Source organism: Wyeomyia smithii, chromosome 2, assembly GCF_029784165.1.
Source record: "Wyeomyia smithii strain HCP4-BCI-WySm-NY-G18 chromosome 2, ASM2978416v1, whole genome shotgun sequence".
NCBI lineage: Eukaryota > Metazoa > Arthropoda > Insecta > Diptera > Culicidae > Wyeomyia > Wyeomyia smithii.
In genome coordinates, this window is record NC_073695.1 from 153,328,772 (window position 1) to 153,354,730 (window position 25,959).

Sequence of the window (25,959 nt, forward strand, 5' to 3'; positions counted from 1 at the left end):
TCGGAGATATGTTGCAAAACTGAAGAATTTCATGAATTTTCGAGCAGAATCTTACAACTATTGGTCCGAAGTTTATAAAACTACTTCCATAGGCCATTTTTATGGTGTTATATTGATATGCCTTCGAAATGGCCCTTACGGAACAGATTCCACCGGGGCTTCTAGTGGACATACAAAACAATTGGATAACACAATGTCACATACTATCCATTATGAATATTTTCAAAACCGGTATTATATCTAGAGACTGTCAAACGAACCCCGACGCCATTTTGCATTCCAAAATGGCCACTTCCGCTATCTGGAAGAGAAACAAATTGACCGAACACGATCGAATATAGATAATTCCGAAATCGGGATGGTGCCTATAGACCGGAAATCAACTCCAGACGCAATTTAGAAAACCGAGATGGTGACTTCCGGTTTCTGGAAAACAGCCATAATTGACTAAATACCACCCTATATGAGTACTTTCGGAATCGAAATGATGTCCGGAGACCTGAAAACGACCTCAGCGGCCATTTAGAGTATCAAAATGGCGACCTCCGGTTTCTGTAAAAGACTAAAAAATGGCCGAATGCCAGCCAAGATGGGTATATCCGGAACGTGAGGCATCAATTGTAATTATTCCAATAATATTATCAAATATTCATAAAAATCCTCAGTTTCAAAACATATTACCGAAAAAAAAACGGATTTCCGAGAATGAGAATTTCTTTTCGGAGCTCCGCTGACACTGATTCCAATGGAGATGGTAGAGTTGCTGAATCTTTGAGTACTAAAACTATTGAAATCAGATGAAAATTGTGAAAGTTACAAGAGTTTCAATTTATGGATACCCGGGTACCCGTCGGGCATTTAAGGGTGTTTTTTGTCGAGCACATAACGGTTAATTTCAAATCTATCCCGAGCATCGCCGGAAGGGTTCAACTAGTAAATAATATCGAATCAATTATTATATTTAATAAAAAGTGTGTATCAATATTACAACGTCGCAGGTGTTGAGTTCATGAATAATTAGACTTGTGTAGGTCATTCGCATATCCAGGTGCGACAGCCGAAGTGATGACGTGCCTCTTATTTTTAATACAGCGCTATTTCGATCTTGTTCACACCAAACCGCCGTGTGATGTCCGAGACAGTGTCATGTTGTCGCCATGCGAATGAAAAATATCGTTGCCGACGAGATTTTTTGCTTCCCGGAGAGTGCACGGCAGCAACTTGCGAAGTTTTTACTAGGGTAATCGCTCTTATATTAATCTCATCACGCCTTTCTGATCAATCGTCAAATTTTACCATATTTTCAACGTAAAACTTTCAACCACTTGACAAAATCGAGAAGCAAATAGATTTACTTTCAAAATTTGCAGAAATTTGACGGGAAATTGAACAAATGAGAGAAATAAGATTAATATAGGTGCACCTAGGTGCTGAGATGAATAATGGAACGATTACCCTATGTGGCAGTGAAATATTTTCGTTTTTTTATTGCATTTGCACCACGGCTTGGACACTGCCCGGAAGCAGTGGGAATAGCGCTTAATTCGCATATAACTTTATATATACAACCCAGAAGTGGACAGGTATGACAAGAGTGGATAGATAGAGTGGCGCAGAGCTGAAGCAAGAACCAAACGAAAGTAAGCCTAAACGCTGAACCAAACGAGCAAAATAAATAAACTTTACTACTACGCTAGACTTGTCGGAAAGGGTATTGTAATCATTAAACAAAAGTTCACAATAAATTGAGTTTTTACTCTTTTTGTTTATTTTGATCATTTTCACATCTAAAATACCGTAAACAGATTAAATTGAATTAAATTAAGATTTATTCTTTTTGTTTATTTATTGGAATCATTTCCTGTTAACCACAAGACATGTGTATGTACGCAGCTTTTCAATTGTGTTGGCTTGTTTGCCCGATCGATGTCGCAATCGCTGAATCGTTCGTATCTAAGAAGTAAAATAAAGTAAAAACATAAGCAACTGTTCTCATAACGGGAACATTAAATTTTTACCTTGGCATTCCCGCAGAGGCAAATCTACCAATCCCTTTGGAGCTTTCTGAACTTTCCAGTTGATTGTTGAACCATGCTGTAATGTAGTTCCAAGAGTTTCCACGGAGCTGCTTAGAGGCAACAATTCATCGTCGGTACCAGTTCCAGCAACAGTCGCAATAGTCCCAGCAGCTGCAGTAGTCTCAACGTCTTTTGTCTACCATCGACAATAACTTTACTATGGAAGACATTGTCAGTGACTTCTAAATTTATGAAAAATGCCTAAAAAGTTGCTGTTAAGATGCATAACAATGAATGAAAATGACAAACACAGTGTTTTTATTGTTCTGAACAATGATATTTAATGTAAAATTGATGTATTCACAATGAAAAACATAAACTATGTACAATTATAGCAACTTTTAAGTTTTTTTTATGTTATTTTTTTCGGGTGCCCTTGTGCTGGTTCGTTTCACTTAAGTTCGGCATTGGGAAGCTTGAAGCACACCAGATATAGGTCTCAGCTTCCTGTTGGCTGCGGCCACATACAGATCCTGCTCGTAATTAATATAAAGCATCCGCTCAACAAAGCGGACTTTGTAGCCTTGCGGCTATGCAGCTCCCCACTTCGAGCTACCGATGCTCGTGGTACGCATTTTTTATATTTCAGTCAAATAGCCTAAATATTTTCGATAAAGAATTTATTTTTATCAAACTTATTATTTAATTAGTATGCTATGCAGTATTTTGTCGAGTCATTGATAGAATATTGCATTTTTACAAGAGTAAAAAAATGGTTTGCTCGATTTGATCAGTGAACCAACTTCAGCGTGATTCGAACCAGGATCATTCTTTCTCTGTCATCAATGAGATCAATCAAAGTGTATCATGAAAAAAACTGAAACTGGTTCGAATCAGGTTTAAAAACCCTGCATTTATTCATCTGCTTTGCTCCTCGGCTATGTTCTAGAACTGATGCACTTTTTGTTGTTTTCAATAGAAACGCCTAAACAAGGATTTGAATTTAAAGTTCTTAAGAGTTTATATATACTTGTGTGCTCGCGATCAAAAGTATTTTTTCTTTCTTGAGAGTTGAAAAGTTAATGAGTTTTCTTTTAAATAATGAGATCTTACCTTTCTTTTTCAAAAGAAAATATTAATAACTGGACTCACTGGAGTTCATGTACCAAAATATAATTTTTTCGACATTCCTCGCAATGACATGATACAGAAAGAACTGCTTGTCAGAAACACGAAAAATCCTGTACGCTATACCTGAACGAAGGATTTTGCATCATTAACTTTGTATCGGTTCTACTGCTCAGACATCCTTTAAATCGGTTCTACTGCTCCAGACACCTCCCAGATGGTCTCGAGGTACGATGCTGGCCTAACAAACCAGTCGTCGTAGGTTCGAGTCTCGACTCGGGTGAGACTGTTAGTGTCAGTAGGATCGTAGCGCTAGCCCCGCAATTGTCCCGTACACGAAACAGTTGGCTGCGAAGTCTGTGTATAATAAACAGAAGGTCGAGTTCCGAATCGGAATGTAGCACCAAGGTTTTGCTTTTTTTACTGCTCAGACCATTCTGATTTTTATAGGAAAAATAATCTAGTCTAAAACATCAAATATTTTTAATTGCAATTTTTTGAAATTCCGTATCCTTTTAAATAAGAAAAATAAAAAATATATTTCGATTTTTTCTCCTTAACATGAGAGTAACCCCTTTTAGTATAGATTAATTTATTATTGTAAAAATGATGAACGCATACTTAACTTTCCCTGATAGGTGACTGTATTTTTTTGTAAAGAGCAATTCCACAAGAACGGGTCCCCAATTGATTCGACCCTTTTTAATTTGGCTGAAAATTTGCATAGTTGTTTCTATGGGCAAAAGATGTAATTTTGTGCTATTGGTTTAACTTCCTGAAGCACGTCTCATTTTTGGGGAGCTATTTAAAAATGCAATTTTGGAAAGGTATTGGTAATTACAAATATTTTTAGAGCCGCTTAAAAGGTTTTTTGATAGGTATGATGTCTTTGGCAAATATTGTCTTTCCGAAAATATAACTATAATATTTTTTGTTTGAAAAAAAAGAAAGAGAAAAACAAAAAAAAATATTTAAAAAACCCATTTTTTTAATACCGATTTTTTTATAAAAAATACAATAAAATACCTAAACACTGAAATTGGTTCAATCGTGGAGAAATAAAAAACAAATTAAAATGTTTTGGATTTTTTTTTAATTATTATATTTGCAAGGACCAAACTGTTTTCTGCAACTGTGTAGAAGACACTATGCCAATCAAAGAAAACGTTTTAGCTTTAAAAATTGTTCGAATCACCAATAGAGCAGTCTAATTAGTTTCTGTTTTTCTGCTAACTATTTTTTGAAAGAAAAATTTTTTTTTCAGGGTATTTTCTTCGGAAAAAAATATTATCTTTAACTTTGCCGAAGACGACACTACGATCACGAAACTAAGCAATTTTTATTGGCAGTGGTGTTTTTTATAACTGAATTGTAACCCTATTCATACGATTGAAATGATTTAGTGTTGAAAATTTTACTAAAAACATTTATTCTGCTCGGTGCAATAAGTGAAGTAATCCATGATTGTAGTGATGTTACGTTTTGCGGTGCACAATGGTGGGTCAGTCCATATTTTACACTAAACATGAACACTAAAAATGATTAATTAACAAAAAATGTGTCGCTGCTCGGTGCGCTTCGGTGCAGTGACGATTCCGACGGTAACTTATATATTGTTAATACACTCCCAATATAACATGTTTCACTAGCTTTTCAAAAATTAGTTGTTTCAAAAAATTAAACCAAGCACAAAATGACGTCTTTTGCCCATAGAAACGTCTATTGAAATTGATTCCCGTCTATTGTTAAAACGTTTTTTAAGAAGACCGCATTTAAAAACTTTAGTATCCTAGAGTCGCGAGAGTTTCCAAAAAACGCGTTAATTTCAAAATCCGCGAGTAAATTCTGAAATTCGCGTAGAAAAATGTTATTTCGTAAAAAATTTTAATCATATCTGCTTAATTCTTTCGAAAAAATTAAAAAGAAGTGCTATTTCATATACGAATAAATATGAAAAAAACCTTAGAAACATATCTCGTAAAATAACGACTTTTCTGGGAAATTCGAGTAAAATACGCGTTAATTCCAAAATTCGTTGTTTACCCACTTTTGAAATATTTAGACAAGTTTTGGAATTAATGATGATTCCGGACTCACCATGTTTGTTCCACGTGTCTGGTATTACCCGCGTGAAAAGCGATTTAAACGCCAGTGCATCGGGCATTCCAAGGGCAGTAAAATAAAAAAAAGAAATATTTATTTTATATCCGTTAAACACAAATTTGAATATATTTTCTATAATTCTATTATCCGGAAAAATCGATAATCCAGAATGATTTTTTTCTATGTTCCTGATAATCGAGTCCGGCCTGTAACGATGAACCACAACAGTCGAAAAGTTAAGAAACTTTATAAAACGCCGACAATTAAAAAAAACATCAAGCTCATACTGGCATGGTATTACCAGTAGCCAATTTTAAACATCATTTAAACTTAGCATGCCCTGGGCCTGTTGACAATTGCAGTTTTCTACAAGTGCTATTCTGCCCATAATTCAAAAATTGGCTAATACGTCATAGGCATCAAATCGAGAAAAACGCATTTTAAAGTTTTTCGTCGGTACAACATATTTTGACTGTCAACATTTTATTGAGTATATCACAACATTTTATTGAGTATATCACCCTTCATATATGCTGGAACTTTGCCCTCGAGTTGAAACAGAGAAATCTGTAGGAAAATTCCATCCGCTACGTATTTTTAACGCAGTAGCCGTTTTTTCAATTATAAACGAAAGGACAGTCGACAAACCGGTGTGCAATTTGGCTGATATCCGTACGATGTGAATTATATCGTGCTCGTTGGTGATGAAAATTGTTTGTAATTTAGTAGAACAACACGGAAGCACGAGTGAGGGCGAAAAGGACGACAAGACAATTGTTTCGTGCAATAATATAACAATACATATAACGAAAATATTATTATTCATGATAATCTCACAATCCACTTTCCTATTTTTTCACATCAAATATAAAATGAAATCTGAATTTTCTCTTCAATATTACTTCTAATCAAAGAGCTAAATAGCATTTTTAAGAATGTAAAGATTTATGACAGAAGGAAACAGTCATGCGTTTTGATCATTGGGTTTCGCAGCACCGCAAATAAATTCTTGTTGCATCAAATATGTTGTTCGTAAATAGTCAAATTTGATGCAAGGGCCTTACGATCGCTTACCTGTCGCCAGTAACCACCAGGCTACAACACACTTTCGAAAGTTAGATGAAACAAAGTACAGTAATAATACATTGGCTCGTGAACATGCCACTGGTAGAAACATATTGGATATTAGCCAACTTCTGAATTATTTTGGATATTAGCCGAAATTGTTTCACCTCTGCTGCCTTCCCAAATGCATTTTTTGACAATCGGCTTCCGTACGGACCTTGTTTAGGGTGTTAACCGTCTTGAGAAACTGTTTTCCCGATTTTGGTGAAAATGGCATATTAGCCAATTTCTGAATTATGGACAGTATTGTGTTAAACTAATATTAACATATTGTATTTTACATTACATTATTTTACATAAAATAAATTTATTTGACAAAAAAAACTGGACAAAAAAGTTTCCAGTTCAGTCGATCAAGTCTAATTTTCTTGAAGCTTTAAGGATTTAGAAATCATCCCTTTTGGGAGTCAGTAGTCCCCGTCAAGTACGTGAAACTGAAAAATAGCAGATTCGATCAACTAGTGTATATATATATATATATATATATATATATATATATATATATATATATATATTTATAATATATATATATATATATATATATATATATATATATATATATATATATATATATATATATATGTATATACAGTCATACCGCGCTATAAGGCAACCTTGATATAACGTAACTCGATATAACGTGACTTTTTGAGATGTATTGAAATTGAAAATAAATAATACAGCAACTGTTTATGGGGTATAATATGCTTCAAAAAACTGTTTGTAGTAAGTGTAGAAACCAATGAAACCAATGCGAAAATTGTTCTAAATGGGCATAAGAAAGGTTTGAAAATACTAATGGGTAATGCGAAATAGGTTTTCACGCATCCTTCAGTAACAGTTCACAGTCGTGCATCAAAAAAAAATTTTTTTGCTTGTTGAAATTTTCTTTGAATGGGCATAACCAAGGTTTAAAAAGACTGATAGGTGTTGGAAAATAGGTTTTCGCGCATCTTTGAGTAACCATCAGCAGTCTTGCATCAATAAGAATTTTTTTTGCTTGTTGAAAATTGTACTAAATGGGCATAAGACTACGGTTTGAAAATACACTGGGGTCGCTTTTGACGCGGTTGGTTGTACCGCATTTAAAAGAATAGATTAGACATACTTATACTAAACCTATTTTATACCGCGTACAAATAATCTTATAATCGAGTAAAAATAATCCGCGTTATTGTAAAAATATCCCGTTTAGAAAAACGCATAAAGAGAACCCGCGTAAAAAGCGGTGTACCGATAGATTGTGGAATAAATTTTTGCATAAATTAAAAAAGAAACAAAAATTTTTTACGCGGGTTTTTTTTTACGCGGATTCCGGAATTTACGCGTTTTTTTTACGCGGATTCCGGAATTTACGCGGTATTTTTTTTGCCCGGATTTCGGTTTCCCTTCACTCGGAATGCAAAATTAACGATGGTTTTTTTACGCGGATTCCGGAATTTACGCGGTTTTTTTTTACGCGGCACATATCCCCCGCGTAAAAAGCGACTTTAGTGTATATATATATATATATATATATATGAATATATATATATATATATATATATATATATATATATATATATATATATATATATATATATATATATAATATATATATATATATATATTTATATATAAATATATATATATATATATATATATATATATTATATATATATATATATATATATATATATATATATATATATATATATATATATATATATATATATATATATATATATATATATATATATATATATATATATATATATATATATATATATATATATATATATATATATATATATATATATATATATATATATATATATATATATATATATATATATATATATATATATATATATATATATATATATATATATATATATATATATATATATATATATATATATATATATATATATATATATTGTCAGCTTCCTATTATATGCAAAATCGAACTTCCCAATAATTTTTATGAAATGTTCCAAAATAAAATTAAACAACGACAATCAGTGGCTAGAAAACGTGTCACAGTAAAATTCACAACAAAACTTGAATGCAAAGTTTTAATTTGATCAATCTGTTTCCAGCATGCATATGAGAGCAGTCGGGAAAAAAAATCAACTCAAAAAACCAATTCAAATTTCATTTAAATTATTGTTGTGGTTTGAATTTTAATTTTGGTTAAAACACTAACCTGGCGAGTGCAATTGCACTTGTTGCAGAAGAGTTAACACCCAAACAACACACTTGCTGGTTACCAACCAGCATTTTTTATCTAGCTCGTATCACTTTTTTTCAATCCGCTAGATTTTCAACTGCACTGCGCTGACCGATGATATCCACCGCACTTCACCTTTTACCACCTAAGTTTTACGGTTTTATTCACAAAAAACAAATATTTTCAAATTGCTGCCTTTCAGCAAATTTATCACCGAAAAAACCACGCACTATTGGCCAGCAGCCGGACAAACACTTTAAACACTTTTGAAACCGCCGCGACAGTCTTGTTGTTTTTTACACACGCGAAACTATTTTTTTGCCGAGCGCGAAATAATCGAACTTTTATTACCAACTCGATTGAAAATAAAAACTGCGCTACGTTTGCTATCGATGAGAATAAAGAAAGTTCAACACACACACCAATACAATAAACCGTGCATCTGTTTGCGCGACGTTGCTATCGGTGAGAATAAGGTCTGCGCCAATGCGAGAAAGACAGAAAAAAAACCGAAAGAATATGCCCGGCGCCAAAAGAGAAAGACGAAAAAACAGAAATAGAGCGTCCAGCGCACACACCAATACGAGAGATCGTGTATTTCGAGCGAATTTCGTTCAACCCGCATGAATTCTGAGAGAGATGGGTCCGATGGTCCGACTCGCGTTCCAGGGAATTCTGACTGGGATTTCGCTCAACATCGGTCCGATGTCGTGCTCAAATTAGCAATGGGCGATCTTTAAAAAAAAATCGATTCTCCTGAATCGATTAATCAAAATAAATAAATTCGATTCATAAGAAAATCGAGGCTGGAAAATCGATTCAACAAAAAATCGATTTTTGTTCGGTATAAGCTTTTTACGACCTTTTTTGGTTATATTTATGGAGATTTTGTTTTGTTTGCGTTTTCTGGTGTATCAATCATGTTCAACGAGTTTTCGTTCACAACATCTACTAACGATATGGCTTTTTTAGTTTATTGCCATCTTCTTTTACCGCGTGTACTCTTTTGGCGGTTTTTTTCTTCTAAGAGTTTTCGTTGTCGCTCATCCCATAGACCATTTCACGAGACGTTTGTGAACTTGATTCATAAACGAAATTTTGACAGAAAGTTTGGAACCGCTGACATAATGCACGTGAAAGCATCATCAACGTCAGCAGGATCCGTGACACCTGTGAGTTCGTGAAATGGTCTATTGTTTCGGATGCACTAAGAGCAATCCAAACCTGTATAATTGGGTTGTTTAGCTATTCACGGATTTCCGATTTTTATATATCATCCAAAAGAGTGTAACTTTCTAAGTAAAACGTGATTTTTCAAATCTTTATATCATTTTCCTTCGGTTTTTAAGAAAAAAACAAAAGCTCTAAATCGCTACAATGACAGTTGGTAGTTGGGCGATCGGTCATTGTAGCGGTTTCGAGCAAATTTCAAGCAGTTTCAAATCGTGATTTAAAAAGCGAAGGACAATGATATATTTTTTTAAATCACGTTTTACTTAGAAAATTCAGATCTTTCAGATGATAGAAAAAACTTATATAGCTGAACAACCCAATTCATAAAAAAATCGGAACATCCGCAGCACAAACTCAAATAAACAAAAATGGCGAGCGCGACACCATGCAGAACAGAATGCAGCACGGCATATGCACGAACATTTAATTCATCTTTTGCAATATTTGAGTTAACGAGTACCCCGCTACTCATAGTTGAAAAATAAGCGCATATGCCTTTTCTACCAAAATAAAAAAATTGGTGCTTGATAGTAAACACCCATAACGATAGTAAACAACGTCCCTACGGAAGCCAATTTTCAAAAAGTGCACTTGCAGAGGTAGCAAATATGAAATAATGTTGGCTAATATCCAAAATGGTAAATTCAATATCCAATGCAATGCAAAATTTCAGCTCAATCGGAATTTAGGAGTATTTGGTCTAAATTTCACTTTCTCGACTTCTGAATAAAAGAACAGTTTGTACACGCAAAACTTTTCCTTATTACTTTAGAAGCAATAGCGCAAAATTGCCTCTTGGGTAACAAACCTATTACCACAGACTAACAGACGTAACACTGGAACCTAGCTCCATCGTCACAAAAAACGTTCAATTCAAATTGTCAATCAAATAACAGTTATCGCGCGAAAACGTCGTCTGGGGCGCTGTCATGCAATCTCATACATATTTTGTAGTTTCCCATTTGACACATGCAGTAACGCTGGCGCTGATGTCGAAATACATGACGCAGCGCGAACACGACAGCAGATGGTGCTAGTGTTACTAACGTAAAGTACTGGAATCATCCAAACGATGATTTTATTGAAAATTTGTCCGAAGTGTTATGTCTGTTAGTCTGTGCTATTACTTTAAAGGCTATAAAATTCTTCCCCAGTCAAGTAACAACACATACTGACATAAATTTAGCACGTGTTACGGGAGTACGACTATCTAATAATGATCGTTTCAACCACATGCAAGATTTTTTCTGTCGAAAACTGCTTACTTTCCATCTCAAGCAAAAAAAAAAATCACACACCGTCGCATATGTTGCACATGTTACAAGTTTCTTCAATCTCCAATTCATCCGGTGTGCGTGTATTAGTTCGCATACGGAGTAGAGAAAAAATATGACAAGAGCTGCCAAACAGCATTTTCCCCGTCATAGAGTATGCAAACGTTGATGATTTCAAAGACTTGAAATGCGTCTTTAAATGACATCACGATCTGTAAACTGCGTTAGAGAAAAACAAAAACATTCGCTTTCCTGCAAGATATCTAAAACACATACTCATTGGTTCATGGAAACTCATTTGCACCTGTTTGAAAATACAATACTCGTGCCTATCCAGACAATATTCGCAACTTCGGCAACTCTGGTCAGACAGTATTACATATTTCCATTTCATGTAAACACTGGGGGACGAAACGAAAGTGTTTCTAATTAGACATTTGAGGTTGACGGGTGAGATTCCCATTATGTGTGGATGAAGGGAAGCAAAAATGAATCTGATCGTTGCATCAATACAAATGCAGCGAGTGAAGTCTTGCTAACACATGCATTGCGGTGGGTGCTTGGCTGTATGTTCTCCTCCAGAAACACATACAAGCGTGTGGCCGTCATAATTTTTATTACTTTTTGTTTGTTACTATTTGTGTATAATGCGCAGTCATAAGACACAATAAGTAATAAAAAATTGCCCTAAAGTAATAAAATGTTCCCCGTTTGCGTTGGGAGTAATAGTTTTTTTTGGTGCCAAAAGTCTTATGCCTTGTTCACACTATAGCAGATATCACGTGATATCGCGTATCTTGAAACATACATAAATCTAGTTTTAACGGAAAATTTGGAGTATGGGATTTGAAATCAAGATGAGCCATATTACATCATGTGAACGGGTTATTAGAAATACATAGAACGTCGAGGTCGGGTGTTATCCAAAAAATCGAAATTTTGCTAACTGTGAACATTGAACACTACTTCTAAATAAAACTGTCAAAGTCCATTGCCACCCCAATCTACACCAATCAGTTAGTAATGATTGTATACAATTCGGTTTATTCGCGTTGAAAGAGATTTCGAAGGCTGTTCGCACCTACGTGAACTCTCGTATGTAATTGTCAAAATGTGCGTGATGACAAAAGCAAAAATATTTCCTTCTTTCTTTTTCGCACGCAGAAACCAAACAAATATCAGCAACACCGTCAACGCCAATATATGTCAAACTTTCGAGGCGGTCTTGTGGTCGGTAATATATATTCAGTTCGAGGTGCAAACTTATCTCGTCGTTCTTTTCATCCTCGCTAGGGATGGGCGAACGGCTCACGAGCCGTTCATATGAACCGGTTCTTAGAAAAGAGCGAAAGAACGAACAGCTCACGAAAAAGAACCACGGTTCTTTGGGCGCAGCAGAACTGTTTGGTTCGCGTGAACCCGAAGTTTACCAAGACAACACGAGCCGTTCATATGAACCGGTTCTTAGAAAAGAGCGAAAGAACGAACAGCTCACGAAAAAGAACCACGGTTCTTTGGGCGCAGCAGAACTGTTTGGTTCGCGTGAACCCGAAGTTTACCGAGACAACACGAACTGTCAACGCTCGTGAATCATTGTGAACCATGAATCAGTTCAGAGCCGCTCTTGCAAAAGAGCCGTTTCACCCACCCCTAATCCTTGATATATATTTTACAACGCATGCGTATTAGCCAAATTGCATACGGGTTTGTCTATTGATGTCGCGTTTACAAAGGCAAAAAAATGGTTACTGCGTTAAAAATACTGGAGGGACTCAATTTGGCTGCGGATTGCTCTTTTTCAGCTCGACGACAAGGTTATCCAGCTTCCCTGACCTACAGAAAACGTCAAAATGGGCAGCGTGCCCTATCCGCCATTACCGTTCGTGGAAAGCTGGATATTCTGGAACCTTGTGGGGGTGGTGACATACTCATGAAAAAAGTTGTCATGGACGTAGACAATTGTTTGAACCAGCAAAAACATTTGAAATGCGTTTTCCTCGGTTTCATGTCTATTGAACTTTAGCCCATTCTTCAACTATGGTCATCCCGGTAAAAAATTGACACATTTTTCAGATCAGTGTCCGAGTTCCGAGCACACACTTCTTCGGAGAAGAAAAAAATTTTGTATACTATCAATGAAGAAACTTTCTTCTCTTCAAAACAAAGTGTTCTCGGAATTCGGCCGCAGATTACGTTAGCAACAATAAATGCAATCACTATTGTCTTCAATCCGTTTTGCACACATTTATTTTTTAGGCGAAAAAACAAAACGATCTTGCCATCCAAAGGATCGATTCAGTATAAGATCGCGCGCAGAGAAATCGATTCAAAAAATCGATGAATCGGCCCGAAAAGATCGATTTTGTGAAAATCGGATCGATTTTGCCCATTGCTAGCTCAAATGCAACAAAAATGTCGGAGATGTCGGACCAGGGTTCATTCGCTCCTAGGGGTTCATTCGTCTTCGTGCGTCGCGGGCGAGAGGGAAGTTTAGTTGTGTTTGTTTTGAAGCAAGTCCGGTGCGGCTGGCATGCGGACTTGGTCAAAACAAACACAACCAAACTTCTCCTGCCGCAAAGAGATCACAATGGCGGGGTGTGCGATTCAATCTTCATTGTATGCGACGCAGCAACGACGGTGTGCAGGTTGCTTTGTTTTGATTATTTTGATAGCGCGGTTTAGGATTAGAGCGCTTCATTTATTTTAGGATGGTGCATGATTTATTATTTTTATCCACTATATACAAATGGATTTACGTAACGCAGATTCCATTGATATTATTCCCGCCGTTACTGAGGTGCACAATAAGCACCATCATTTTAAATCGTTTTAAATCAAGAAAGTATGCGGTGTCATGTACGTTTTATTGCAAGAAAATATTTGTAGAGTTCGAAGCAATATATTTATGAAACATTTAGAGTTTCTTAATAATAAAAATTATGATACCATTCACATAACGTAAAACGTGGTGGCGGGGCTGTGCGATTCAAACCTCATTGTGTGCGATGCAATAACGGCGATGTGCAGGTTGCTTTATTCTGATTATTTTGATAGCGAAGTATTGGATTAAAGCGCTTCATTTATAGGATGGTTCATGATTAATTATTTTTATCCACTATATAGAAATAGATTTACGTAACGCAGATTTTATTGATGTTATTTTCGCCGTTTATGAGGTGCACAATAAGCACCGTCGTTTTAAATCGTTCTAAATCAAGAAAGTAAGCGGTGACATGTACGTTTTATTGCAAGAAAATATTCGTAGAGTTCGAAGCAATATATTTTTGAAACATTTAGGGTTTCTTAATAATAAAAATTGTGATATCAGTCGCATAATGTAAAACGTGGCGGCGGAGCTGTGCAATTTATATCTAGTAGTGTGCGAAACAGCAGCGGCGGTGTACATATTGCTTTGTTTTGATTATTTTGATAGCGCAGTATTGAATTAGAGGGCTTCATTCATACGATGATTCATGATTAATTATTTTTATCTCCTATGTTGAAATGGAATTCCGTAACGCAGATCTTACTGATATCATTCCCGCCATTTCTGATGTGCAATGGTAATGGTAATTATTTTAAATCGTTCTAAACCATAAAAGTAAGCGGTTACATGTACGTTTTATTGCAGAAAATATTCGTAGAGTTCGAAGCAATATATTTGTAAAACATTTAGAGTTTCTTAATAATAAAAATGGTAATATCATTCACATAACGTAAAACGTGGTGGCGGGGCTGTGCGATTCAAACTTCATTGTGTGCGATGCAACAACGGCGATGTGCAGGTTGCTTTATTTTGATTATTTTGATAGCGCAGTATTAGATTAGAGCGCTTCATTTATAGGATGGTGCATGATTAATTATTCTTATCCACTATATAAAAATAGATTTACGTAACACATTTTATTGATATTATTACCGCTGTTACTGAGGTGCACAATAAGCACCATAATTTTAAATCGTTTTAAATCAAGAAAGTAAGCGGTTACATGTACGTTTAATTGCAATAAAATATTCGTAGAGTTCGAAGCAATATATTTGTGAAACATTTAGGGTTTCTTAATAATGAAAACTGTGAGATCCTTCACATAATGTAAAACATAAATGAAACCTGACTTTTTTTCGTTCAACCTTCAATGTTCACCCTATAATTCGAAATTCAAAGCGATGGCATGTGTTTTTTTTCTTTCATATTGATATTCAAACGAGACATTTGAGGAGAAATAATAGGTATTTCATTACTAAAAATATAATTCACAAGACTTCGAAAAACATGAAAAACCATGACTTTTCGTGCTTGATTCACCTCTAAATCAAAATCTGAAGCGATGATATGGTTTTTTTTTTCTATAATAAAATGGTTGTTTTTGTTTCGGATAGACATTTGTGGAAAAGTTATGGTATTTTCTTTTCTTTACTTAGCTTATCATGCAAAATCATATCTTTTTATGCTCAATTTTCCTTAAAATCAAAGTTCATAGATAAGAAGATGATATGGGTTTTTTTTCTACATTAAAATGTTCGGAGGGATATTTGAGGAGAAATATGGTACACGCATGTTTCACGTAGTTTTGTGATAAATGACTTTTAATGCTCAATTTACCTCTAAATCAAAATTCAAAGCGATAATATGTGATTTTTTTTCAATAAGTGTTTGTTGATGTTTAGAAAAGACATTTGAAGAGAAACAACAGGTACCTGATTTCTAAAAATTGAGATATTATTCACTACATAAAACATTTATAATGATGAAATTTAATGCGTAATTCGCCTCTAACACAAAATTCAAAGCGATGGCTTTTGCTTTGAATTTCGCGTGCTTTTTTACATTAAAATGTTAGATAATGCTTAGGAATGGAATTTGAGGATATCTGGCAAATGAAGAGAATATGGAAATATATTGCAAATAACTCAATCTGGTAAATAAATAAAAAATGAGATATTGTTCTTAAAACTACGTAGACATGTAAAATCATGAAGGTTAGTAGCCCCAAAATTGATAAATTTCAATCACATCAAAACGTTCAATTCAAATGTGCCCGCGATGTGATGTTTTTGAATATATACGCACCGATCAGGTTATTTTTTCGCGTTTTTTCACGAATTTTTTTACGCGGATTTTCGAATTCATGTGGTTTTTCATAAGGTAAAAAAGTCTAATGTCGCAAGTCATTGTTTTTGAGTTTCAGCTGGAACGGTATAATATATGACAAATAAATGTGTGCCGCCAATGTCAGACACATGAAGCTATTTTCATCAAATACGTAACTACAAACATTATAGCAATCGTGGTTGATCTTGCAGATTATTAGACCTAAACTTAAAAATAATAAAAACAAAACAACCCTAAATGGTCATCCCATATCAACTACAGCTGCCATATTCAATTTTGTGATGGTAATTTCCGGTTTCTGGCGAACATCCCAAGGTGGTCAAATACAATCCAATCTTAGGATTTTCAGAAACAGGATTATGCCCAGAGGCCAGAAATTATTCCCAATAGTAATTTTGAACTCCAAGATGACGTTTCCGGTGTCAGGAACATAGCCTAAAGTGGTATTTGGCCAATAATTCAAATACTTTCAAAAGAGAAACCCCAGACGTCTTTTTAAAGTTCAAAATGGCGACTTCCAGTTTCTGTAGTTAGAATAGCCTTAATCGCAAAATAAAACTGAATATGAGTATTTCAGTTCTGTGCGTTTTAATAATAATGATGTTAGTATATTGTGTATAAAAGTCATATTTTGTATGTCGAATTTCGAAAATCGTTTATGAAAGTAAACTCTGTAAGTTGTGAATGTTATAAGTTAATGAGTGTTTTGTTAATGTGTGTGAGATAAAAGTAGGTTTTTTTTAGGCGAACAAAATCATGGTATAGGAAAGGTGTATGATAAAATGTGTCTTTGTAAAAATCTTACTTGGTATGAACATTAAAAATTGTAGAATCACGCTTGTAATATTTTCCACATTTGGAAGGTATTTTGTTAAAGTATTTGTATAAGGTTGTGTGCCATTGAATCCTAGAAATTATAAATACAAACCGACAACAGAAGTATATACATAAATTTATTAAGCTACATATGCCACTAGTGCCAAGTGTAACAATTTGCTGTGATAATAAGCCAGTGAGCTGTTAAACGTGTTAGTTCAGTGAGTGAGTGGAAGTCGCAGGATTGTGGAAAAGTATAAATTCGAATTGATGTTTGTAATAGAACCCTAGACGGCGCAAATATGGTTTATAAATAAGGCTAAGTATTCTTTCCTGCATATTTCTATTCTATCTTAGATTTCATCGATGAAAATGGAGGATTATTTACATAACGCGTTAATATAGTTAATGGAAGAATTGCTGCGTAATAGTTAGGTGGTATTCAGTAGTTTTAGATATTTTTAGTAACTGATATGCTCCCAGGATTTTCTAAGGAAAACTGGTGATGTTGAAGCTATTGAGTTGGTAAATATCTATAATTCTAATTAGCCTACACAACAGCCTTTGTGATATTTAAAGTTTAATTTCGCGTAACGTAGAGTATCATTTACCAAAAAGGAGAAAAGCTGTTCTTTTTCATATGATCACAAATTCTACCCTGTTATACTCGTAGTGATGCAGTGGAACCCGCGGTCTCTAAACCAAACGAGCATCACCATCCCTCTTCTTCCCAAGTAGTACCGCCTTTTGGTCGTGGCCAGCGTCGTTCTTGGTTAGTTGTAAAAGTATTTCGAACCAGTGAAAATTACACAATGAGAATGTAACGTTGATCCTAGGTCCCAAGCACCATTAGTCTGGTTCATTTTGCAATTCTGTTGGTTTGATCAACCACGGAGTGCAACTGCGGGCAGTCTATCTATGCTTTACTATGCTTTATTTAAGGGATTAAACATAAATAATGCCAGCAAAAAAATAACAAAAATAATTTCAAATTCAGCAGCTTAGACCAGAAAAGCCACAAATGAAATGAATCTAGTCAAAATTTAGCCTAGAAGGGCTAAGAAACGCAACAGGACAAATATATTCTAATTTTTGCTGTAAATGGTTCCGTCTTCCATGTATGATTTTTTGATGTAGTTTGATGCGAAAACAAATTTCCCCGAGTTTGGATATATTTCAACTTAAGCCGCAACAATGTCGCCATTTCGAATTTTTGAGAAATCGGAAATTTTTGATGTTTTTTCGACGCCAAAGCCAAATATCGAAATTTCAAGAGTTTGACCACATATTAGCATCTTCTTACCTACCTTAAAAAAAACAGATCTTAAATCGAACAAAAATTGGGCACAAAACGATGATTCTACGAAAACGGTTTTGGTATGGTTTTAATATATTCCACAAAGCAAAATAATATGGAGTATGATAATCATTGATCGTAATGCGCTAATTTCTAAAAGTGGTAGTCAAATTATGTCTTATATTGAGAAAAAAGTCTTAGAAATCGTTTGGCAGGTGTCTGATCTACGTAAAATGTCAGAAACATGTCGTTTTCCCCTACAATACTAAAATAGGTTTATAACGACGTTAAATTACCTTATTTGAAATCTCTTTAATGTAACATCAAGAGTGTAAGCAACACTAAAAGATACAATAACAGCTTGTCTTCACATGATTCTCCCCTTTTTGTGGGGAGGGGGTCTCATTTTTGGCCAGGACCGGTCAAAACATAAAAATCTCGCTTCAGCTATGTGACAGAATCATCGCAGGTAAATTCAATGTCTGAAACATTTCAAATTATAACAAAGTATTCTCATGGAACGGTTTTAAAATTTAATTTAATTGAAATAAGATCCCAATTACATAGTTCTTAGATTAAATAGAAATCAGTATTTCAACGGTGGAATTGCAATTACAAACTTAAGACGTTCTGAGCTAGACTTACCAATAAAGCAGTGCGAAAATATGTCATACCCTTTCATGGGCAATTTGCATTTTCCGAGCGCATTAGATCCGTTGTAATTATATCCATCCAGAGCTTCGTCCGAGAAAACCATTGGAAGAAATTGAACTATCGACATTCCAGCAGGTTTCTTGCGAGTCAAAAAGTTTACCTTGCGAAATAGTTAGAGGTTTTCATATGTTGCCCGATTGAAATCAGCTGAAAAACCTACATATTCCTCGCGGATGCGATCGTTTTGAGAGACCGAATTCTCGAGTCTCTCGACTTCCTCCGGTTCGACTAAGGGGAACGAAAATCCAGTTACATACGGTGCATTTGAGTCGCGAACTTCGTAAATCTCATCGGAGGATAAAATGTAGTATTTTTCCGGTGTGGTTACTGCAGAGTAGTAAAATGTTAGTGCTTTTGTTAATCGCTGCATAGAAGTAAAAGCACTAAGGATTGTGTAGTGTTTCTTTGTGCGAACAACATTTCTTTAACAAGGCACAAACGTTCCGTTGTTATTGAAGAAGCACCAAGAATTTCTCGCGATGCGTCTGAATCAGAATTAACTCTATTTCCTCATAAACCAAATATATTTACGTTATCATAATACATGATTTTGTCTTATTAAACTCTGATCAAATTAAATTTATCATACCAATCTTATTATAAAAATAATGTACTCAAGTCGGGCTTTTCAATCGCGGATATTTTAACAGTGTTTTGAGTGTGTCAATTAAAGAGAATTATTAAAAATTGGCTGCAAGTGATTAAAACTAATATATTGCAGCATCTTGTGTTAAGGTGTTTTTAAAATAGTTGCAGAAATGTGAGAGTTTTGAGTGAAAATAGTCTTTTAGAAGTGGTAGCCATGACGCGTAGCCCCAGCCCCAGCAAATGAAGGGAGTAACATGCAGCAGCTAAAGTAGTAGTTGTGATATATGCTTGAAACTAAATACCGCTGCTTGCTTCGGGATGATGGTCTGTTCGTCAGAATGTTTGCTTTTGGTGTTATGCTTTTGGTGTCAAGTCTATCGTATCGGAACAATTTTTCAATTCCCCCTCTTTGAGTTATCCAATTTTGAGTGAAGAGGCATTAGTGTTTGTGCAAAAAAGGCAAAAATATATGGAATTTTGGTTCAAGTTTGGTGTTAATGTTGTCTTGTGTTGGTGCCATAAAATGGTAATGAAACTGTTTACGGGACAATGAACTGTCGTTGCCACGGTGCATAGTGCAAATAGCTCGAACAGCAACGGTGGAAGTCGGTTGTAAGTCGGCAAATTGTCGTGTTAGTGAAATGTTGGTGTGTAGTAACGATCCTACCGGTGTTTAATCCTCCTTATATTAGTCCGTGCGACGCAGTGCGAATCGATACCGCGGTTCAAAGCAAAAGCGGTAATTTGAAGATAAGTATCGGTGGTGATGTTGGTGTTATTTTGTGTAAACATTATTGGAGAGCTGGTTTTTTACGTACAACTTGATGTTACAAATATAAATACCAGGCGATTATTATGGGTCTCTGTGTTGATCGCCTGCGGTAGTTGAGTTGTTGGTAGGATGCCTAATATGTTGCTCAAAGTTTGTTAAGTTTACGAAACAGGCGAAGTCGAAATGTTGTGTTGTGGAGTTGTGCTTTTTTGATTTTTCGAGCTTTTGAGCAGATGTTTTATATATTTATATACTATATCCTGATTATGACTAGTTTGGTATTAAAGCACCAAATTTGCGTTTATATTCTGGCGTCGTGCACATAGAATCGCGGTGATGGACAAGGAGAAAGTACTTTGTGAGCAAATTTAATGGTTTATGTTGATACACAAAAAATGTGCTATTTTGGCGGAGTTTTACCTGAGCGGCCTCATTTTTGTTTAACTAGGAGAGGTTTGTTTTCGGATCTTGAATAGTTTTTTTATATCTTTGGCTGAAATAATTAAATAAATTGAAAAATTATTCAATAAAAAAAAGCTAGTTTCCTAGAATCCTATGTTGTTATTATATTTTTACGATTCAAATAACTAAAACTTAGACATAGTTGTGTAGGTATTTTGTCAAGCTTCATTTCATGATTTTTAGGTTTTTAAGCAGATATTGATTTTCAAGTGACTGTTGAGTTTGACTTTCGATGATTGTTTAGTCAGCCTGAAATAATCATGATTGGTTTGTCTTGTAATTAATTTTAAGACTTTTGATTATTATGTACATCTACACCTGATGTTTGCACTTAATGTTTTAGATGCACCAAGCTTTGCCATTTTTCTATCTTTCCAAGTGCATCACATCCATTATAAGGTAATGAATAACTCAACTTAGTAATGAGCCAACATAACGCATAGTATACCTCGAATCCGTCATCTACCGCGGTTTTGCACGGTCAGGCTTCAAGTAGGGTTCTATCAGCCAAACATGTTCTCACCTTGAGAGCAATGATGTGGTTTGTGGAAGCTGGGAGTATGGTGCAGTGATAATACATGTAATCTTATGTTTCGCTTTTTCGATTTTTCTAGCTTTTGGGCTGTTTATGTTTTGTATACTATGTTCCAACAAGGACTAGGTCGGCATTTTGTTAACAAACTTAAGACTATATATTGGTCAATATGGAAATTTGCATTTTTAAATTATTTGTATGGCTTTGTATGCACGAAACTTTGCCAATTTTTCTATTTAATAGGCAACATTCGCATCGACAACTAAGAGAGAATCGGCGTGAAATGTCGTGTCCCCGAGTGTCTGCGTCGGTAGGAGGAAATAGAGAGGTCCTGCATAGTGCTTCGATGTAAACCGCGTTTTCGGCTCGGAAAAATTCTACTTATATGAACGTTTTCGGAATATAATGATTTCGACTGGTATAGCCAGATACTTGTTCATGTCTCACTGTGACTGTTTAACCGAAGATTTGGTCCGGCCGATAAATATCGCGATTAACGAAAACGCGATGTATACCTTCCAAAGAATCGCGTCGGCCGTCGGCGCTACATCGCGTGCGTAGTACGAAGAGGATCGCGACGTTTGGCAAGAAAAATAGTCATGATTAGTTTTCGTAATAAGCGCGCAACATTGTTATATTCTGTTTTTCAGGTGTGTTTTTCACGGGATCCTATCGTTTTTTTAGAGCAGACAAAGTGTGAACGAGAAACGTCGTTGATTGATCTGTTAGGAAGATAATGTCCGGTTGACCGAACGCCTAGAGACTCCACGTCGATATCTTCATGAGGTCGATAGGTCAACAACGCGCAATTGATTTCGGTGTAAAGAGGATCACCTTACGAGGAGATATCATATCATTTGAAATTGTTCCATTTGATCAAAGGTCCAGTACTCTTGCGTACGATTTATTGTTGCGGTGTTACATTGTCAAACTTGATAGGTTCGAATCGCATTATGAATACAGGGGCGGATATAATGAACCTGTTCGCGCGATACTTGTTCTAAAGAACCCGACACTCGAAACCAGCGCATCGTTTACCAAAATGAACCCTGCTGTGTACCTTGCCCTTTTTCCAACATCCCAGTGATTTCTTGTGGAAGTGCAGAGGTGTTCTCGGCTTCCAATAAGCGAGTATCACGTCAACATTTTCCTATACCAATTCCTTCTTTGACCTGCACTCGGACGCGGCCGGCGCTGGTATTGCCTATTATAAAGATTAAGGTCACCAGTTTTTACACATTGAGGATGCATGTTGGTCCCAAGCATCATCTTTTGGTTCTCTGTGTAATTACAGCTGATCTGGCAATAACGGAGTAGCAACCGCGGGCGGTCAATCATGCTCATGCTCATGCTCATGCTCATGCTCATGCTCATGCTCATGCATAGAAGTAAAAGCACTAAGAATTGTCAGGTGAGTTAACTTATCAATGGGCTCGATACGACATACACGATTTGCGTTTGGTATTATATTTATTTTCCTAAATGGTCCGCGTTCGAATATGGTTCACATCATGTGATGATCCACCGAATACCACGTAGTTGCCATTTTGCGGAACGACGTAGCACGCCGTTTTGATTGTGCTCGTCATGAATGTTTAACTGTTACAGTTTTGAATGTCCAAATTGAAAACAGAGTGCAATTAAGGTGTTTTTCTGGAGCCTTTTTCTCGTGTAGTTCTGTGTAATAGTATTGTTTATTAGAATTTATGGTGGAATAGATTAATTGATATGTATTCACTGATATGTCGTGTGCAATGAATTTTTGAACGCACTGACTCTCGCATGACAGGTAATAGAAAATTCAATAAAGTTGAGTTTGACATCTGATGACTATTTAGTCAGCCTGAAATAATCATGATTGGTTTGGTCTTATCAATATTTTAAAGACTTTGGATTAGTATGTACATCTACACCTGATGTTTGCACTTAATGTTTTAGATACACCAAGCTTTGCCATTTTTCTATCTTTCCAACAGGATCACACCCTAGGTAATGAGTAGCTCAACTTAGTAATGAGCCAACATGACGCATAGTATGCCTCGAATCCGTCATCTACCACGTTTTTGCACGGTCAGGCTTCAAGTAGGGTTCTATCAGCCAAACATGTGTTCACCTCGAAAGCAATGGTTGTGGATAATACATGGAATCTTATGCTTCACTTTTTCGATTTTTCTAGCTTTTGGGCTGCTTATGTTTTGTATATTATGTTCCAATAATGACTAGGTCGGCATTTTGTTAACAAACTTAAGACTATATTAGCTCGATGGATGGTCAATATGGAAATTTTCATTTTTAAATTATTAAGGCTTTGTATGCATGAAACTTTGCCAATTTTTCTATTTAATAGGCAACATTCGCATCGACAACTAAGAGAGAATCGGCGTGAAATGTCGTAGTGTTTCGATGTAAACCGCGTTTCCGGCTCGGGAGAATTTTACTTATATTAACGTTTTCGGAATATAATGATTTCGAGGGGTATACCCAGATACTTGTTCATGTCTCACTGTGACTGTTTAACCGAAGATTTCGTCCGGTCGATAAATATCGCGATTAACGAAAACGCGATGTATACCTTCCCAAGAATCGCGACGTGCGTTCGTTTTTTCTCGGGATTGGGATTGACTCGGGATCGACAAATAGCTGATTGCTACGAGTAGCATGGGCTACATCGCGTGCGTCGTACGCAGAGGATCGCGACGGTTGGCTAGAAATATACTCATGGTTAGTTTTCGTAATAAGCGTTTTTCGCGGTATCTTATCGTTTTTTTAGAGCAGACAAAGTGTATACGAGAAACGTCGTTGGTCGATCTGTTAGGTAGAAAATGTCCAGTTGACCGAACCCCTAGAGACTCCGCGTCGGTACCTCCATGAGGTCGAATTATCTACATATAGATCAACAACGCGCAACTGATTTCGGTGTAAAGAGGATCACCTTACGAGGAGATATCATATTATTTGAAGTTGTCCCAATTTGATCAAAGGTCCAGTATCCTTGCGTACGATTTATTGTTGCGGTGTAACATTGTCAAACTGAATGACTTCGAATCGCATTATGAATATCGTGACGGAACTTGTTCGCGCGATACTTGTTCTAAAGAACCCGACACTCGAAATCAGCGCATCGTTTACCAAAACGAACCCTGCTGTGTACCTTGCCCTTTCTCCAACATCCCAGTGATTTCTCGTGGAAGTGCAGAGGTGTTCTCGGCTTCCAATAAGCGAGTATCACGTCAACATTTTCCTATACAAATTCCTTCTTTGACCTGCATTCGGATGCGGCCGGCGCTGGTATTGCCCAATATAAAGATTAAGGTCACCGGTTTTTACACATTGAGGATGCATGTTGGTCCCAAGCATCATCTGTTGGTTCTCTGTGTAATTACAGCTGATCTGGCAATAACGGAGTAGCAACCGCGGGCGGTCAATCATGCTCATGCTCATGCTCAAGGTTGTGTGCCATTGAATCCTAATTTGTTATATGTAACCATAGTTTCTATTGCCGTAGAAAAAAAAATTGTTTTATGTTCTGCTACGTTTACATAATAAAAGTTGGGTAACGTCGTTCAGAGAATAGTTGTCGTACACTTGAAGTTAAACTAAACTTGTAAATACAAATAATAGTTTTTTATCAATGTTTTTTTAATATCTGTTATTATTATTGTTTTTTTTTTTTTAATTTACGAATATGGTACTTTATTAGGCTAACTTGGCAACTAAACCATCACTCAGCCGATAAATCACCGTTACAGTTTAATTATGAGCAATTCTCGCTGAAACCGTCCCACTGGTAACATGAGGTCTTTCAAAAAGGATATTTTTATGTCTAATTGATTGAAAGTAGCGAAAAAATGAGAAAACCGCTTTGGTTAGTTCATATTGATGGACCTCCGGGCACAAATCGGTTAAACGGTTTTTACAAAAATTGATTTTTGAGCAATTCTTGACCTTTTTATTGATTTATTTCTCTTGAATTTGTCATTGAACCCCCTGCAACCAACACATTGTTTTCAAGAAGAATGATAGAGCTTTCATTTGAACTAGAAAAAAAATTGGCCGCCATCTTGGATCTCGCCGCCATCTTGGATTTCATCAGAAAAACGTGTTTTTGAACAAGTTCGCAACCACCGATTTTGAATTCGACGTCACCAGTGGAAAGCTGAGAAAAAATGCTTTAAGATACATTCAAAATATTAGGTGAGCATTGAGGTTATCTTGTCATTCTGGCCACTTTTCAAAATCGAGCTACAAACAGTTTAACGCATGACGCGCGTGTTTTGATATTATCAACGCAATATACTGAGTCTGTGGTGTGCGTATGATGTGGACAGTCAGTATTCCTAGTTCACAGGTAGTAAGTGCACCCACGCACCGTTATTGTTGATGAATGCATGAAAACAACAGTATACAACAGTAGCAAAAGCAACATCTAACATTAATTTGTTTAATTACTAAACACGCGAAAACTGGGAACCGTACAGGTAATCAAACTTTGTTCTAGAAAAAAAAATCGTAAAAAAGCTTAATCACATATTACGTTACACTCTAGGAGGAGCGAGGGAGTAAAGAAAA

General features: G+C 35.8%; 2 protein-coding genes and 1 long non-coding RNA gene across 5 annotated transcripts in view; 1 reads left to right on the forward strand and 2 right to left on the reverse strand.

Moving 5' to 3' along the window:
- The window catches only part of LOC129725653 (1-phosphatidylinositol 4,5-bisphosphate phosphodiesterase gamma-1), a 603,559-nt gene that overhangs the window by 270,070 nt on the left and 307,530 nt on the right, over positions 1-25,959 (forward strand). The window lies entirely within an intron of this gene.
- On the reverse strand, positions 1,746-2,147 carry LOC129725665 (uncharacterized). Its single transcript, XR_008728138.1, has 2 exons — positions 2,019-2,147; positions 1,746-1,953 (listed from the first exon to the last, which is right to left on the reverse strand). It is a non-coding gene; the product is annotated as an uncharacterized LOC129725665 (long non-coding RNA).
- LOC129725662 (uncharacterized) lies at positions 18,331-24,669 on the reverse strand. The gene is made up of 4 exons (XM_055681720.1): positions 24,542-24,669; positions 19,194-19,360; positions 18,965-19,133; positions 18,331-18,801 (listed from the first exon to the last, which is right to left on the reverse strand). Exons 1-4 carry the CDS (start codon positions 24,558-24,560, stop codon positions 18,767-18,769), a joined length of 390 nt encoding a protein of 129 aa, XP_055537695.1. The 5' UTR covers positions 24,561-24,669; the 3' UTR covers positions 18,331-18,766.

Coding starts and splice junctions, on each gene's coding strand:
- LOC129725662 (XM_055681720.1), bottom strand. Junction 19,134..19,193: donor ATCGCATCCGCGAGGAATAT/GTAGGTTTTTCA, acceptor CTATTTCGCAAG/GTAAACTTTTTGACTCGCAA. Junction 18,802..18,964: donor ATTTTCGCACTGCTTTATTG/GTAAGTCTAGCT, acceptor GAAATGTTTCAG/ACATTGAATTTACCTGCGAT.